General features: G+C 42.7%; 1 protein-coding gene across 1 annotated transcript in view; it reads right to left on the reverse strand.

Annotated features, from left to right (window-relative positions):
- Window positions 1–464: 464 nt before the first annotated feature.
- The window catches only part of LOC148825639 (antigen WC1.1-like), a 214,986-nt gene continuing 200,058 nt past the window's right edge, over window positions 465–15,392 (reverse strand). The window contains exons 10-16 of the mRNA XM_088926333.1: window positions 4,472–4,592; window positions 4,087–4,185; window positions 3,616–3,687; window positions 3,208–3,294; window positions 2,622–2,708; window positions 2,362–2,433; window positions 465–640 (exon numbers count right to left, since the gene is read on the reverse strand). Coding sequence (XP_088782459.1) covers window positions 465–640; window positions 2,362–2,433; window positions 2,622–2,708; window positions 3,208–3,294; window positions 3,616–3,687; window positions 4,087–4,185; window positions 4,472–4,592 — 714 coding nt within the window. The remainder of the gene's footprint in view (window positions 641–2,361; window positions 2,434–2,621; window positions 2,709–3,207; window positions 3,295–3,615; window positions 3,688–4,086; window positions 4,186–4,471; window positions 4,593–15,392) is intronic.

Here is a 15,392-nt window from a genome sequence, read left to right on the forward strand (position 1 = left end):
CTTCTGGGGTTGATTTTATCATTGTGAGTGGCCAAAGGTTCCTTATATATTTAATTAAAAGTCTTTAATTGTACAAAATTAAGAAATTACAAATGAATGACAAAATGGTTTTAAAAAGTTTATTTTTAAAAAGGAAACGTAAAGAATATGTCTATACATTTCTGCACATCAGAAATGTTACATTCAGAATTCTATATCAATTAATAGTTTTATTTCAGAAACATATTGTACAAGAAAAAAGACTGAGTGGAATAGGGAACTTTAAGGTCTCCCTGTTTTAAAACACAAACTGCAGGTCCTGTAGACAAAGTCAATGAGGACAGTGACTCACTGGTCAGAGCTCTCAGGTGACAGACAGTGTCAGTGTGGAAGCAGTGGAGTGAAGTGGACTCAGGTCACAGACAGTCTCAGTGCTCCGAGCTGCTGTAAGACTGTGTGACTCTGTTGGTGAAGCTCTTCTGTGTCTAGACCTGCTCGAGGAGGTTCTCCCAGACAGCCCTGTCAGTCTCACAGCGCCCATCCTCTCCCCGAGAGTCATCCCCAACATCATCGTAGTCAGTCCTGTCAGGGGCAGGGGCTCCTTCTTCAGAGGGCAATGTAGGCAGGACCCTGTTCACTCCAGGGCCAGGCTGGAGGACACCTGACAGAGAGACAGACTCATGATTTGTCAAATGAGCCAGTTATTGAAAAATATTGTTACATATAAGGATTATGAAAATTGTGAATATCAAAAATGACTGAGTAGATAAATTAAAAAATAAATTAATCATAACCCCCAACTTTTAAAGATTTTGCCAAGAATATACCCAAGCATTTGGTATAGTTAAAGGCACATAAGAGATTTGTTCTTTGGAACAGCTTTATTGAAAAAAGCACAATTAGTTAAATATTTGTTATTAACAACACTACACACACGAAATTACACACAACATAGATATACAGCACGCAATTACAAATTTGCTAACAAGGTGTTTTAGACACCTACATCCTAACCACCCAGAAAATCCTCAAACTGCTACCAAGTATTCAGCTTTTACAGAACACCTATATAAAAGAAAGAGAAACCAAACCTTCTAAACCTAAGACATTACAACCAACAGTTAAATCTCTCTTTGTGAACCCAATTGTTACAAAATGAATGGGAGCCTATCTCCCTGTTCTAAAGATGCTCTCACTAGCCAGGAGAGGCACTTTTTAACCAAGGGATTCTCTAAACAAGAAATTAAAGTTTCTAAAAACAACAGAAAGGCAAGCTCTCTTTATGAGGGTCAAAGACTAAACTCCAATCTGGTCTTTCCAGTTGATCTGGACAAGTAGTAGAAGCAAGAAGTAGCTCTCGCCTTCTATCATTCCCGGACAGTTGATTGACAATCATTTATCCAGAACTTAACTAAACTTTATGGTTGCTTTGATCACTGAATCTCACACCTCAACATCTCAGCAAACATCTCCTTGCTTTGCAGCCCCTAACCGTGTACTGTAATTGGAATTGGAATTGGAATTGATGACATTAGCCAGGTGTACCTAGATTTTTTAAAACACTTACGTAGTCACAATAGTGTAGTGAATGGGGATTTTAATTTTCTGTAACAATCAGAAATTATACCAGTATATTTTGAGAGTACTTGTAGACTTTTAGGAACTAGTCAAACATAATAATCTATAGTCTCACACGTATTCTAACCAAACAATATACAATTTATTGATATAGTCATAATTTGCATAACAAAAACAAGCATAATAGAACATATCTAAGAAGTAATCTGCTTTGATATCAATGGCTATTAGTGGACTAACGATTATAGTATACAGAATAGATGTTACAATATTGTAGTCAAAAGCGTTTAATAGGATCGTTTTAAAATTAAATTGTATCTTTTTGGAAGAATTGAAAATTCAGTGCAGAATTCACTTATACTTATGAAGTATCAATGCTCTAAAACCACAGTGAGGAAGACCTAGTAATTTCTGAGCCTAGTAATTCTCTCTGCAGTCAGAAAACAGAATTCCTGGTCTTGGGGAACCTAAAGCTTTGTTCTGCCCAGACCTCATTCCCTCATCATTAATCAGCTGCTGATCAATTTAAATCAATTTAAATCTGATTGGCTGGGTGTGTCAGTAGGTGGGTTTCAGTGACACTCTGATTTTTGTGATCTAACTTTGTACAATTCAGGTCTCTCAGCCTTTATTAGCTGTTATTGATCCTTGTAGGACATGATAGGGTGAAGCTACCGCTACTGCAAAATGCCTGATTCCCCCCTGTCTTGGATGACAGTGCAACAGAGATGGATTACTGGAGGTTATCTTTCCCATCCCTGAACTACCTAACCCACACTGCCCCCTGGGTGTAGCCCCTTTTACCTGAAGTGGGGTCTTCCTCTCTGTCGAACACATCACTGTACCCAGAGGGTGTCTCATCAGAGAGGAGTCTCCCTGTGAACAGAAGAGCAGGTCAGTAATGGCTCTGTCATTCTGACACAGACTGGCCAGTAAGAGACCTCTTCTCTTCCAGGTAGTGTTTATTTGCAGATATGAAATTAGGTTGAGACTAAGTTCTAATGACAAAGGCTACTGTGGGCTGGTACAGGGGGTACTCCTTAGTCTTATTTATAATAACTCACCTGACACAGTGTCTGGACTCTGGGGCACAGTGATGGCATCATCATAGTACTCAGGGGCCTCTTCTTTCACAGAGGACATAAGCTCTCCTAAAGCACACAGAGCACAGCATCACTGTCACACATCAGCACACTGAGTTATCTAGAGCACAGGACTGCTGGAGCTCATCAGAACACACTGATTAACTGAACATCACACAGGATCTAAAACTCCAGGCTCTAAGTACAGGAGATCAGGGGGAACCTGATTTCCAGTCCTATTCACAACTGTAATAAATGTAAAACAATTCCTAGATTTTCAAATAAGATGTTGAAGGAAAACAGGGCAGAGAAAGTTTGGCTGTATTTGGACAGAGAGGGTGATGATGTGAACCCTATGAGATACTGAATAGGAGCCGGACACTGGCAGCAGTGACCCAGACTGAGTGTGCAGGGCTGAGATCACAGAGAGAGAGTCAGATTCATGTAACTGGTGCAGAATAGTACAGACTCCGTATTCAGAGGCTGAGATAGAAGAGAGAGTAGAGAGATTCAGACTCAGTGGGATTGGTGCAGAGATTCCCCATGTGACTGGACTGAAATAACCCACCTGACAAGGCATCTGGACTCTGAGGTACAGTTACTGCATCATCATAGTACTCTGGGATCTCTTCTTTCACAGAGGCTATTGAGTCTCCTGAACCACACAGAGAGACAGAGAATGTACACTTCAGGACTCAGACTTAGTTTGACCATAGAGCTGCAAAGTAATTGTAAAGTGTGATCTTAAATGTTTTGTGGTGTATAGTTAAGCCAAAACTCTAGGGTCGCTGATTAATCTGATCTGAAAGGCAGTTTTTACAGCATGCTCTTCCGCAGTCTCCTTTTCTATCAAAACCAATTAAAGAAGCACCCTGTTTACCACCCCAGTATTGACCAGATCTAGTTTTGCTCAGCATCTGTGATTTGCTGAGATAAGGCTAGTGTGAGGCAACACTGAAGAGCAGACTCCCCTCACCCGGTATTGGGTCTCCCTCACTGTCCTCCACATCATCGTATCCAGAGGGCAGCTCGTCAGAGAGGAATCTCCCTGTGAACAGGAGGACAGATCAATATTACCTGCAGTCAGACAGCAGACTCATTGTCTTCCGCTGGCTGTGGAAGAAGCCAGGGTGTGAACAGTATCTCAGAGTTTGTGTGTATAAGGCAGGTCAGGAACTGTGAACTGTGGTGTCAGTTACTTTGACACCAGTTGAGAAAAAAAACCCTACAGTCAGTCAGCACTGTCTCTTACTGGGAGAGAAGCCAGGTTGTCAACAGAAACACAGAGTTTATGATGCTTTTCTTCACTTACTTTGACAGCAGTTGAGAAAGAAAACTCTACAGATTTAAAACCAGTATGGTGAGATTTTCTACAAGTGTTAAGTCCTCAGATCTTCCTCAGAAGGAAGCTGGAGACTAATCACTCCTGAAGACTCTCTCCACTCACCTCTCCTGGGGGCGCTGTAGGTTCCCTCTCTGGCCAGTTTGTACTCTATTTCCTCGTAAACGGCATCATGATAGGGGACAAGTGCTCCCTTAGATAGGGCTTTGTGAGAAAACAGACATTCAGGGTTAACATGCAGGGAGAGGAGTATAAGATCAAACATTGACTACTAAACCTTCTTTGGACATTACAGCACCTAAATGTTATGCTTCTGGATTTGCAAATTTCCTGATATCTCCATCTTTAATTGTTGATAATCTTTCTTAAACTTCAAATGGTTTTCTCTACCAGGTTTATTCCTCAAGGTAATTATGTAAATATAAGTTCCATGTGAGTGACAGAACTGACCACTAGAGGTCACTATGTGGATGGATAGTTCCCTCCCTACCTTTCCTCAGATTCCTGTTCTGGATCAGCTGCCCCACTAACAGGGCCAGCACCACGAAGAGCAGAGCCCCCAGCAGCAGGAGGACCAGGGGCGAGGCAGACAGGCCTCCCAGTGGCTGTGTCTGGGGTGTTGTCCTGGTTCTGCCTGAGAGAGGGGGGAGACAATGGATGAACAGGGATCAGGAGAGGTGCTCTTGGGCTCATATACACTTCGACACATGTCCTGTTCTCCTCCTGTTCCGATATGTGGCTATCATGGCTTCAGGGTGAACCCAAGATCAATGAAGAATAGTTAAGGATTCCCAATCTAACCCATCAGGACTATCACTAAATCAATGAGGAAAGAGAGGACACTAGCACAAGATCTACACTGGAAATCTGAAAACACTGATCTTCACTCTGAGAGAGGAGAGGAGACACTACAACAACACTGGGAATCTGAAGAGACACTGATCTTCACCCTGAGGGAGGAGAGGAGACACTACAGCTACACTGGGAATCTGAAGAGACAGAAAGACAGGAGTTATCAATGACAAGGAAGATTTCTGTTCACCTGTACCTGTTGCTGGACTGGCTGTTGTCTCTGACAAACCTGTAAAAGAGATAGGAGAACTGTCATTATTTTGCCTTTGGTTTTAAACCAAGTTGAATCCAGAGTGGTCTTAATAAAAAAAAAATCTTTACATTTGTTCCTTGAGGTCAAATCTAGGATTGCAGGATGAATGGTGTCTTGCTCAGAATTAAAGCCTAGTGCTGTTCACACACACATGGCTACAAAACATCCAAATCTTGTGAATGATGATCTTAGTTGGATTAGTTAGATATTAAGCAGTGATAGAGTATGGGTGACATCAGTCTAACTTCTCCATTGATCTGCTACCTTGTTCATCTACAGTTCTAAGACTCTCCTCACCTGTACAGGTAACCCCTGCATCCTCCTTGTGTCGACAGTCGCTCTTATTCAGTCCAGAGTGACAACAGTCCCACAGGTGAAGCTCACTGCCTGTGCAGTTCACCTCATCCAGCCAGATTGGTGCCATTTCCTGGTCCGAATGAGGCCTCTATTGCTGCACTCACTGCATCCCCACAGCCCAGCTGTCTGCAGACCACCTGGGCATCCTGCAGGTCCCAGGAGTCGTCACAGACTGTCCCCCAGGAGCCCTCATACCGCAGCTCCACCCGGCCAGAGCAGTTAGTGCCTCCAGCCAGGCGCAGAGCCAGGGGGACTGAAGACAACAGTGAGGTTACTGAGTGTCATTAGATCTGTGACTGTAGACAAAAGCACAGAGGCTTCTGAGTTTCTTTAGCTCAATGACTGTAGTAGAGATTAGTGAGGTATTGAATGACTCTAGAAGAGAGCTGTAAGGTTCCTGTTCCTCAGCTCAGGGCTGCAGTGTCTCTGACTGTTTTACACACTGAACTCACCTGGGCAGTACAGCTGAGGCTGCTCTTCCTGAGGGGCTGGAGTGCTTCTGTCAGCTTCTTTTCTAGGACCTTCAAAGATTAATATTCATATAAAAACATTATTATTATAAAATGAAGAACAATGACATTGATTTCATTTTTATACGTTTGGATATACATTGATAATAATTTAGTTGAAAGCTCTTATTCTGTTCTGAACATGGCAAAACACTAATCTGCTGAGCTGCTCAAGATATAGACATGTCGAGAAAGCTCATGACCAGACAATCACTGCAGAGCTGCTCAAGAGGAAGATAGCATCACTCTTCACTTTCTACCTGAGCAGGTGATCTCAGCAACTTCCCTGTCTTCACACTCATTCTGACCCCAGGGGGAGGAGGGACACTGCCACAGGGCAGTTTGCGACAGGAGACAGAGTCCAGCCATTTGGGATCAGGGCTCAGCCTGGAGTTTGTCTCTCTGATGGTACCCTTGTCTCCACAGCCCAGCTGTTTACAGACCACTGCAGCTGTGATGTCTGTCATGTCGTTGGCACAGATGCTGCCCCAGGTGCCATTGTAGTAAACTTCTGCCTGTCCTGAACAGCCTGCAGACAGCCTCAGAAGAGTGTGAACTGCCAAGACAGCAGGGAAAGTCAAAGGAAACAAACCCTGACAAGACAGCCCAACGTTTCATTCTGAACTGGAAAGAAACAACAAGCAAACAATGTGAACAGCAACTAGTCTCATTTTCTGTACTAATCCAGTTATAACTGACTCACGTAATGAAACAAGGACAGCTGTACAATGACACAGCTGACATGAAGGTGACAGGAGTGTGTGGTTCTGTTCATTCAGAATCTGGACAGTGCATCACACAGAGCTTTAAAATCCCATTACATGTTCAGGTTCTGATCCAAAACGTCATTCTGATCAGCTTGGCTACTTAGCAGCAGCACAACTAAGAGACTGAGGCATGAAAGTAGAATGCGTGGCTCAGGGTGAGTGGTGCTGCGCTGTGAATGGAGATAACGAGGCTCAGGGTGACATTTAACACCGTGTGGGTCATCAGGATCTGACCGGAAGCCATTCTTGGAACAAATCAAAATGAAACATTTGAGGCAGAAAATCATGAAAGGCAATTGATGTGAGACGTTTGAAGATTGGATCCTAGATCTTACTGGAGGACTGAGATAAATATATCCCCATTCACTAGTGGAGGGGAATTTACGTTCAGTGCTAGAGTTTCTTTATTTCTTTTTTTTTATTTTTGCTGGGATGTGAATATGTGCATTCCCAGCTGTATCATAACTATATCTCAGTCTGTTTTTACAAAGCTCTATGTGATCCTAGCCCAAAACATTTGAGTGATCTTTTAGTCCCTTATAATCCCTCTTGTACACTTCAATCACAAGGAGCAGGTTACCTAGTTGTTCCTAAAATTAAAAAAGTCACAGCTGGCAACAGAGCAATTTCTTATAGAGCTCCCCAATTCTGGAATAGCCTCCCCGCAGATGTGTGGAATTAAGACGCACTCCCAATGTTCAAATCTGAGTCAAAAACATATTTGTTTAGTCTAGCCTTCCGATATATATTTAGGAAAAGCAAGCCATGCAACCTACCAGTTTCTGCTTTCATTGTCATTCACTTTATTTCTTTTCTATCCATCCAATCTGAGGTGGACTTTTTGGAAGCCCAGGCCCAGAATCCAGCTCCTTCTACCTGTCGAACTCAACCTCCCAGAGAAATTTCAACCAAAGGAAACTACTGAACATTCTGGACATTTCTGGACTTTACCATACATTACTGAACTAAAAATACCAGTCTGCTTTTCCACCATGTAATATAATATAGATGACTTTCATATCTGTTCATTTTAATTAACCCGGTGCCGGCCAGAGGAGGATAGTGTCACGGATGTTGGAAGGGACGAACCGTGGAATGGCAGGAGAGCGAAAATAGACCCTATGCGTAGCAGCAGGACGGGCTCAGCTGTTCAGGAAATGCCATATAGAAACCTACGCCCTCAGGCCATGAACAGGAGTGACCTGGAGCTAGGTGGGTCTCAGGACATCCGAACCTCAATGCTAAGCGAGGAGCAGAGCAGAAGCAGGAAGTAAATAGGCTACACAACAAGACACACCAGAAAGACTTGAATAATCACAGGGAACTAGGAACAGGACAGAAGTGGAGTGCCCTCTAGGTGTACTGGGTGTGACAGATAGGCTCCCCCTTTCGAGCCTTGGTTCCTCTCAAGGTTTCTTCCTGCTTTAGTCTAGGGGAGTTTTTCCTTGCCACTTTCGCCTTAGGCTTGCTCACTGGGGGTTCAGGCCTGGAAATCTGTAAAGCTGCTTTGTGACAATGTCCGTTGTAAAAATACAAATAAAACTGAATTGTACTGAATTGAATTTTTCTCAGTAAGATATATTTAAACACTCTTAATGCAAACCATATCCACAATGTGGAATTCGAGAATATGGATATTTTATAAATAAAATATAAATAATATTTTTTTTACCTCGCTTACCAGAGCACAGGATTCTCACATCCTCCTTGTGTCCACAGTCATGCTGTCCCCACCTTGCTGAGGGACACTCCCACAGAGACAACTCGTTCCCCAGGCAGCCCACCTCGTCCAGCCAGATGGGTCCAGTTCCCTGGCTGAAGGAGGCTGGCACTGGGGCACTGAGGGCCGTCCCACACTGGAGCTGCCTGCACACCACCTGAGAGTCTGCCAGGTCCCAGGAGTCATCGCAGACTGTCCCCCAGGAGCCATTATGATAAACCTCCAACCTCCCAGCACAATCATCTCCTGCCCCAACCAGCCTGAGGGAGCGCTGGGCTAGGAGAGAGACATTATGCAGTGATACAGACACATATCTATAAACATTAATGACACAATCCCCTCCTACCTCTACCAGCCTGAGGGAGCACTGAGCTAGGAGAAACAATACCCAGTGATATAGAGACATATATCATTGTGGCTGGTGTGGTGCCATTAAAGCTAACATTAGGTTATTAGAAAAAAAAATTAAGAGTGTAAAATATAGTAGTTTAGAAAGATGCAGGACTGGTAAGCAAGAAGAACAAAGGGAATCTTTTGGCTTACTTTACCTCGTCATTAGAATTGTCATGAGTCGAAATTCACCGGATGAAATATAAGAAAAGACAGAGTAGAGAGAGGTAACAGGAGGAAGGAAGAGAGAAGAAGCATGTCAGATGAAAAGAACTGGAGTTCAGATTCTTGTTAAATAATGTGAACCTTGTTTAAGAGAGCTCTCAGTCTTGTAATTGTAAGAAGATCCTGGTTTTCAATATTGTGCAATCCTCAGGCTGAAGACATTCTCTTCTAGTTTGTGATGGAGGTTTAGAATAGAAATATAGTAGTTTTTCATTCACTTTTGGGCATCATATTAATGCTGTTCTGTTAATTTATGATGCAGGGTAAATCTCTGATTGCATTATAGAGGATTTCATATTATAGAGTTATAAGGGAAACATCTTTTCTATAAGAAGGGGAAAACTATGGATTTGTAGCCTATTATCAAAGTGACTGCCTACAGAAAATCTGAACAGACAGAAATAGCTGTCAGTCAGCTATTTCTGACCATTCACAGGCTTAGGGAGATTAGGGTTAGGGTTAGGGTTAAAACCGAGGTCCTGACTCTCTGTGGTCATTAACAATCCCAGGGAGTTTCTCAAAAAGAGTAGGGGTGTAACCCCGGTGTCCTGGCAAATATCCCACTGGCACTTACCAATCATGGCCTCCTAATAATCCCCATCTATGAATTGGCTTCATTATTCTGCTCTCCTCCCCACTGATAGCTGATGTGTGGTGAGCGTTCTGGCGCACTATGGCTGCCATCGCATCATCCAGGTGGGGGTGCACACTGGTGGTGGTGGAGGGGAGTCCCCATTACCTGTAAAACGCTTTGAGTGGAGTGTCCAGAAAAGCGCTATATAAGTGTAAGCAATTATTATTATTATTATTATTATTATTATTATTATTATTATTATTATTATTATTACAGATGTTCAGGGCAATTCTGAGCAAAAGCCAAGCTTTTCTTTACTTTTCTTTGTCAGCCTGTTAGTCAAGTGAAGATCAATCAGATTCTGATTAGCGATCAGTTAGTAAGAACCTTTTTTTTACTGCTTAAATGCTATATACTGTAGACGCTATCTAGCTCTGCCAGTGCTTTTTATATTTTTTATTTTTTTTATATATTTTTGGAAGGTGAAAAAACATTCCAGGTTCTGTCTCCATAAAAAATATGCAGATGATTTTTTAAATATTTGTTCAATCTGTCTCAAATTTCTATCCAAGGTAGTAGAGTCACAGGACCAGGCCTACATTCTCCGCTTTCTCAGAGTGCCACAACATGAAAAAAATAATTCTGAAGAAAGAAAAATGAAATGTGTTATGCATATTTCTTTTGAGTGAGTACACACAGTAAGACAGAAGAAATCTGATGATTCAGACTCATAGTAATACCCAATGGATAAGCTTCAATTCAAATTTGAACCAGACCTCTGTTGTCTATACTAAGCAAGATATTGCACCCCAAGATGCTTAAGATCCTTCCAGCCAGAAATTGCCCCTGGATTCTGTGACAACCAGAGACTCTCTCTCCAATACAGTTGTTAGGAATCTGAATGTTTTAATAGTTACTTTCCTGTCATATCCATGGAAGTCCAGATCATTCAATATAAAACATTACATATCAGTAATACAACTAAAAAGGTTTCTTATGGACCTAATGAACCAGTACTTTTCAATACTCTGCTCATGATGTAGTAAGTGCATCTACATCAATACCGGTATTGCCCATCAATTATTCTTTTTCAAAAAAAGAAATAGATAAAATGTTTATTTTCTTTAGGCTGGAAGCTTTCATTGTTCCCATCTTTTTTAATTAATCTATTGACTTGTCACGCAAATATTCTCAGTTTTCATCTCTGTTGCTCACAACTGCAAGAAAGGAGATCTTAATGAATTTGAATTACAGGCCTCACATCTGTGGTCTGCAGTGCATTAACCTGATGACTAAACACTGTATCTCTACAGAATGGGATGACTGGATTGAACAATATATGGAATCTCTTCTACAATTATACTCAAAATGTCAAACATTTATCCCTGGTTTATTACCAGTCCATATTAATGGACTTAAAATAAAAACAAATATTACTTCATACAATATATTAACTGTTGTTCACAGGTCCAGTTGTTAAATTCTGTGACAGATATTTTAGGGTTTGTGTTTTATGTCCTACATATCAATGTGCATATGTTAAAAATAAAAAAAAATACTTTGAATGGCTCCTACCTGAGCAGAGCAGGGCAACATCCTGTCCAGTGTTGCAGTTGACTGTCTGTGGAGAACTGCAGTTCACCAGGTGAGACTCATCCCCGGAACACTGAATACCTGTCAGACACACTGTCATTGTCCCATACACAGAGGAGTTATAGACTTGTACTAGCCAGCAGCCATATCACCCTGCAACTCAACAACAGGCAACCCACTGAAGTTAAGCAGGTGTGAGCCTGGTCATTACCTGTATGGGAGACCTCCTGGGAAAAACTAAGGTTGCTGCTGGAAGAGGTGTTAGTGGGGCCAGCAGGAGGTGCTCACCCTGCGGTCCATGTGGGTCTTAATGCCCCAGTATAGTGACGGGGACACTATACTGTAAACAGGCGCCGTCCTTCGGATGAGATGTAAAACGGAGGTCCTGACTCTCTGTGGTCATTAAAAATCCCAGGGTGTTTCTCAAAAAGAGTAGGGGTGTAACCATTGCGTCCTGGCCAAATTTCCCATCGGCCTTTATCAATCATGGCCTCCTAATAATCCCCCTCTATGAATTGGCTTCATTACTCTACTCTCCTCTCCACTAATAGCTGATGTGGGGTGAGTGTTCTGGCGCACTATGGCTGCCGTCGCATCATCCAGGTGGATGCTGCACATTGGTGGTGGTGGCGGGGATCCCCATTACCTGTAAAGCGCTTTGAGTGGAGTGTCCAGAAAAGCGCTATATAAGTCTAAGCAATTATTATTATTATTACTACAGAGCACTGAATACCTGTTAGACACACAGCACTGTCGCCTGTCTCAAACACAGAGGAGTTGTATATTTGCACCACTGAGCCACAGCCCAGCTGTCTGCAGACCACAGAGGCCTCTCTGTAGCCCCAGGAGTGCTGGAGGAGTCTCCCCCAGGTGCTGTTGTAGTGAACCTCCACCCGGCCATCACAGTGACTCTCTCTTCCTGACAGCCGGACTCCACCGTCTAGAGTTGACAGGGAGGAATCTGTAAAAATGAATCATCATGTTTACTGTCGTTCACACATCAGAATAATAACAGAAGGGTTATCAGGAACAACATTTTTTTCATATAAAATTAGCATGACACACCCCAGTTTATTAAATCAGAACATATTGTCATAAACATATTCCATATAATTTTCAAAATGGTTTCAGACATTTGGCAAGACAATCGAGTTCTAATGTCACACTTCCTCTCTGTTCAGTATAAATTCTGGCTGGCTGCCCACAACTCTGCACATCTTTTTTAGTTTCCCTTCCTTCACTTCAGCTGCATCCATGCAGCAGCTTCCTCATGGTTGAAGAGGATGTGCCAGTGCTGGGCAGGTCAGTTGAGCCCACATGTAAGGGGATGGAGGGATTCTCAGCACCTCAGCAGGTGACTTGAACACTAGATGGTGCACAAACTGCAGTGTGGACATCTGTGGAAGAAAGGGCTGTGAATGAGGAATGTGAATGTGGACTGACTTGGTGTTTGATAACACAAGGAGGGTGGAGCTGGGAATTAGCTGCAGGGCAGGCTCCTGTAGAACAGCATGAAGAGGTGGGTAATGGAAGGAAAAGAGAAAGCAGATAAGGATGGAGGAAATGATGGAATGAAGGGTGGTCTTGAGGTCTTGAGAAGTTGTGCTGGACCTCTGTGGAAATGAGAGAGGATTATGGGAATAAAGGTCTGGGTGAGAGGTGACTATGGTTGTGCTGGAAGTCAGGACAGTTTGAAAAGGAAGGGAGGCTTGGTGATTCCAGTAAGAGGACTGCTTTCAGTGGCACCTTGAACTGTTGGACTGGTGTAGCTGACTTGGATGTAAATGGATTCATGCTTCATGAGTAAGTGGGAGAGATTTGGATTTGACCTCTTACTGATCTTTTGTTTGAAGCTTTATTAATTCTGAAAATATAAATATGTGTTGATTCTTACTAGAACAAATGACTCCAGCGTCCTGCCCATGAGAGCAAGCCGCTCTGCCCCATGAAGAGACAGCACACTGAGAGAGATGTGTCTCATTGCCCCGGCAGTCAAACACATCAACCCCCCTTGATCCACTGCCTGGTCCAAACCAGGCCTGTCCTGGAGCTGCTACAGCCTCCCCACAGCCCAGCTGCTGGCAGAGAACACTGGCATCTCACAGGTCCCAGTACTGGTCACACACTGTCCTGTATTCACTGCGGTACTGCAGCTCCACCCGGCCAGAACAGGAGTCAGGGCCGCCCATCAGCCTGTAGCCACTGTATTCTGCAGACAGAACAGGTGACTCAGGAGCTGTAGAACATTAACACCACTCTAGACTTTATACAAAGGACGGGGGAGTCAGGAGCTGTACTGTATGAATGCAGTGTGATTTTAACAGTGTGTTCATTATACAATAACTTCTCATAGTTACACATAATTATTGAATATTTAACTTCAGTACACAAGAGTAATTATCTGTCACACTGTGACAAACAAAGATGAATCAAGCAATGTGGAAATCACATGACCACAAGGCCACTGCCTGCTGCAGCTCGCTGACTGATCCAAAGATATTAGTTTGGGGTGCAATATACGGTGGCCCGAAACGCAAAAGACAAACAAATAAACATTTTTTAAATATTCTTAAAATTACTAAATACCTTCAAAAAAGCAAGGACATACACACTAATGACTTTTGCCATTTTGTCTTTAGGTATTTAATTAAAAAAGATGATGTCACTGTAGAACAGACAATGCTCTCAAAGGTTAGTGGGCAAAGCTATGATGAAGAGAACTTATTAGCCCACACAGCCCAGAGTGAGATACTGAGGTATTTACATAAGTGGGGATCAGTATAGACAGCAGTGCTCTCACCTGTACAGACCAGGCCGATGTCATTGCTGTGAGAGCAGCTCAGAGTGAGATATTGAAGTGTTTATACAGCTGGGGATCAGTACAGACAGCAGTGCTCTCACCTGTACAGACCAGACTGATGTCACTGCTGTGAGTGCAGCTCTGATGCTCCCTGGTTGAGGTGGGACAGTCATGGATTCTGGTCTCATTACCCCAACACTGGATCTCCTCTGTCCTGATCAGCCTCTGCCCCTCTCCGAAATGAGCCCCTCTCAGCAACTCTGCTGGAAATCCGCAGTCTAGTTGGCGACAGACGACCTCCGCATCCTTCATGTCAAAGTCGGCTTCACAGATCGTACCCCAGGACGTCCCTCGCAGAACTTCGACTCTGCCAGAGCAGAGACTCCTGCCCCCTGCTAACCGCACTCCTGTACCTGAAGAGGCATTAACACTTAATCTTCACAAGGGCGCAAAATATAAACTAAGGTTCTTATTAGTTTCCTTTCTAGTATTTACTTCATTAAAAACACCAGAGTGAACCCTCTGTGTGTTTGATGTGTCTCATTCTACTCTGGTGTGACAGAAATGCCTGCTAGTTGTAATCTCAGTCTAGATTTACAGTTAGGGACACATACCTGTACATCTACGTCCAGTACAATAGACTTGATCAGACATGTGACAGATGTATAAACAAAGCATTTGACAAATTGTAGCAGTATTAAAGCACATTTACAGTGTGCGTAACATGATACAGTAAATTAAAGAGATAACTATGTGTAGATCTTCTGTATTAAATATTTTAATTCTAAACTTTAAACAGCTTGAAAACATCTTTTTTTATTCAGTCTAAAAGTTTCTGTAACATTTCTAAATGCTCAGAGACATAAATCGTTAAATTAAACTTTTTTTAATTTGAGATAATTTTACATAGTCACAGCACCCTCTCATCCAGGAGGGGGTGCAGAGGGACAGTCAGAGAGTTGGACTGGACTCTGTACAGACCTGAGATCTTGAGAGAGAATGAAGCAGGACTGAGATCTAGACAGACAGTAGGAGCAGCTCCTGGGGTCTCAACAGCAGTCAGAGAAACTGAAGCCTCATGCCCAGATCTACCTTGAGATATGAAGCTTTAGCAACAATTAAAATCATCAGATAATGTGTACAAGTTGTACAAAGCCTGTATTCTGTAGCTCTTGGGATGTGGTAGCTCATAAAACTGTCAGGTCTGGAGGTACATTGCTGGGTTTAAATCTACCCAAGTGAATCCAATTGACCTGCTTCTAGAAGAGCTGCATTAAATCAAACTTAAAAATGTCCATACTCCTGAGTCCCACAGGCTGTCCAATAAAAAAGAAAATGTCCAGTAAAAAATACAAAAACATCTTGTTAAAT

The sequence above is a fragment of the Atractosteus spatula genome, chromosome 10 (assembly GCF_055471065.1).
Source record: "Atractosteus spatula isolate fAtrSpa1 chromosome 10, fAtrSpa1.hap1, whole genome shotgun sequence".
Classification (NCBI taxonomy): Eukaryota; Metazoa; Chordata; class Actinopteri; order Semionotiformes; family Lepisosteidae; genus Atractosteus; species Atractosteus spatula.